The following is a 2,652-nucleotide window of genomic DNA, read 5'->3' as shown; positions in this document are numbered from 1 at the left end:
ATGATGACAGAATTTCTGTATGATTGTTTCTCTTTCCTCAGTAAAGTATGCAGTGAGGTCATCAGCTATGATATCTATATCATTAAAGTTAAAATATAATATGAGCAAAATAACAAGTGGTTTTCAGTTAACTATACAGTTCATTTAGTTTACATGAATTTAAATCTTTGGAGAGAAATAAAGGAAGAATAAATATATCAGTTCAATAGAAATTGAATATTTTTAGTTTTAAAAGACCACAGAGGTTATTTTTTTTTCTTACCCATCAATTTTATATACAGGAAATGAAGCCAACCAAGATAATTTGAATTGCGCAAGACCACAGAAAAGAATCATAGACCACTTCCCTCTCAAATCTTCTATTCCATACTTAGCAAGGTCATGAAAATTTTAAAAGGTAATTAAAAATATTGTTATTATCTTTATTTTTTTCTTTATCCCTCAAATAGAAATGGCCACAAGCAATCAGACCACTGTGACTGAATTCACTTTGATCTCCTTTCCCATTATTCAAGAGCTTCAGATTTTGCTGTTTGTTATTCTGCTGCTGGTTTATATGCTCACCATAGCAGGAAACATTATCATCATTTTTTTAATATGGACAGATAATTGTCTCCAAACCCCAATGTACTTCTTCCTCAGTAATTTGTCATTTTTGGACATTTTGTTCACAACTACCATTGCCCCAAAGTTGCTAGCATGTTTCTTAGAAGAGAGAAAAACCATATCCTTTGCTGGCTGCATCACCCAAACATATTTTTACTTCTTCCTTGGGACTGTGGAATTCATCCTTTTGGCTGTCATGTCCTTTGATCGCTATGTGGCCATCTGTAACCCCCTGCGCTATACCATCATCATGAACACTAGAGTCTGCCTCTTGCTGGTTCTGGGATGCTGGGTCGGAGCCTTCTTGTCGGTGCTGTGTCCAACTATTGTGGTGTCCAGACTGCCATACTGTACGGGAGAAATTAGTCACTTCTTCTGTGACATCACTCCTCTGCTACAGGTAGCCTGTATTGATACTCATTTCATTGAGATGATAAACTTCCTCTTATCTTCCCTTGTGGTTTTAAGTTCTCTGGTGCTTACCATGGTGTCCTACACCTACATCATCTCTACCATCTTGCGCATCCCCTCAGCCCAAGGACGTCAGAAGGCCTTTTCCACCTGTGCTTCTCACATCACTGTCATCTCCATTGCCTATGGGAGTTCTATCTTCATGTATGTGAGACCTAACCAGAGCTATTCACTAGATTTTGACAAAGTGACTGCTGTGCTTACTACAGTAGTGACCCCTCTTTTGAATCCTTTTATTTACAGTTTGAGGAATGAAAAGGTAAAGGAGATCTTGAGGGAGACATTGAGTAGAATAATTTCATTACATTCCAAAGGAGCATGACACTAAGAGATTTCAGGACATCTATGCTTCCCCTCTGTGGCATTTTGTTCTGTAACAAGTAGTATGACTGTAGCTTGATAATCTATAGGTGGGACAAGTAAGCATCATATATCATCAATTGTAAAGTATTGTAAAACTATTTATTGAGAATCTAAAAAAGAGTAAGGATTCTGTGTTTTGTTTGTCTTTAGAATAATTTGCATATAATAACATAGAAAAAAACTCCAGACCCTGAGTTCTAAGGGCACGTTATTTTCTATACAAGGCACATGTGGCTTTCAAAGGAGGTCATCTATATAACAGTTACATTATAATCACATGTAGAGAATGGTAAAGTGGAAAGTAGAGAACTTTTACCAGCCTTGAGAAACTCTTCTTTTGATGATTATGTTAAGAAGCAAGATTTTTAATTCTACTGGACACACTTGGGCTGTGTTCTGGTTACCTAGTGACCCTCTGACGAGATATATACCACAAATGGGATGGCCTTAACAAAACAGGAGTTTATTCTTACAATTTGAAGGCTTTAAATCCAAGTTCATAGTGCCAGGCTCTAGGGGCTGGGTGAAAGCCCCTCAAACTTGGGGTCCAGCTCTGCCTTCTGCTCCTGGCCCACTGGAGCTAGAGGCATTTCTTCACTCAGACAGTTGCTAGCTGCTGAGGCTGAGAAGCCCCAAGTTTGACAAATCAAAAGGCACAGTCCCGATGTTACCAAACCACATGGCAGGCCATTAACTTAAGTCCATTGTAAGTCCCAAGGTCAGCAGGCTGTTGAGCAGCGACACGGCTACATGCAGGGTCCAAGCATGCCATAGGCTAGAGACCATTCTCAACACTTCTCCTTATATACAGGAAGCAGACCACATAACCAAAGGCAGATACTCAGCTGCTCCCAGTAGATCCCACCATGGAGTTGATTACCAGTCTCATCATGGGGAATACTACATGCAGCTGCCCAGCTACTCAACCAGGCCTAGCCAAGTTGACATACAAACATAACCATCACAGGGTACCTTGAGTCAGATTTGACTAAACAACAACTGGCTTGACTATGGCAAAGAAGCAAGTTTAAAAGATTGATGACATAAAGACTATGTTATGCTGTTTCCAGGAAGAAGGTTTATCCTGGAAGATACGTGCCTACTCTGGCATTGAGAGCCTGAGGTTAACTTTATGTTGTTGTTGTTGTTGTTAAGTGCCATCGAGTCATTTCTGACTCATAGCGACCCCATGCACAGCAGAACGAAACACTG

At 39.7% G+C, this 2,652-nt stretch overlaps 1 protein-coding gene across 1 annotated transcript; it reads left to right on the top strand.

The window, feature by feature from the left end:
- The first annotated feature begins 366 nt into the window (after nt 1-366).
- On the top strand, nt 367-1,399 carry LOC103213482 (olfactory receptor 6M1-like). Its single transcript, XM_007959250.2, has one exon. It carries the CDS (start codon nt 452-454, stop codon nt 1,397-1,399), a length of 948 nt encoding a protein of 315 aa, XP_007957441.1. The 5' UTR covers nt 367-451.
- Nucleotides 1,400-2,652: the final 1,253 nt, after the last annotated feature.

The sequence above is a fragment of the Orycteropus afer genome, unplaced genomic scaffold (assembly GCF_000298275.1).
Source record: "Orycteropus afer afer isolate SDZICR_OR568_19922 unplaced genomic scaffold, OryAfe1.0 scaffold03319, whole genome shotgun sequence".
NCBI classification, from domain to species: Eukaryota; Metazoa; Chordata; class Mammalia; order Tubulidentata; family Orycteropodidae; genus Orycteropus; species Orycteropus afer.
This window is presented reverse-complemented; position numbering and strand designations above follow the sequence as displayed.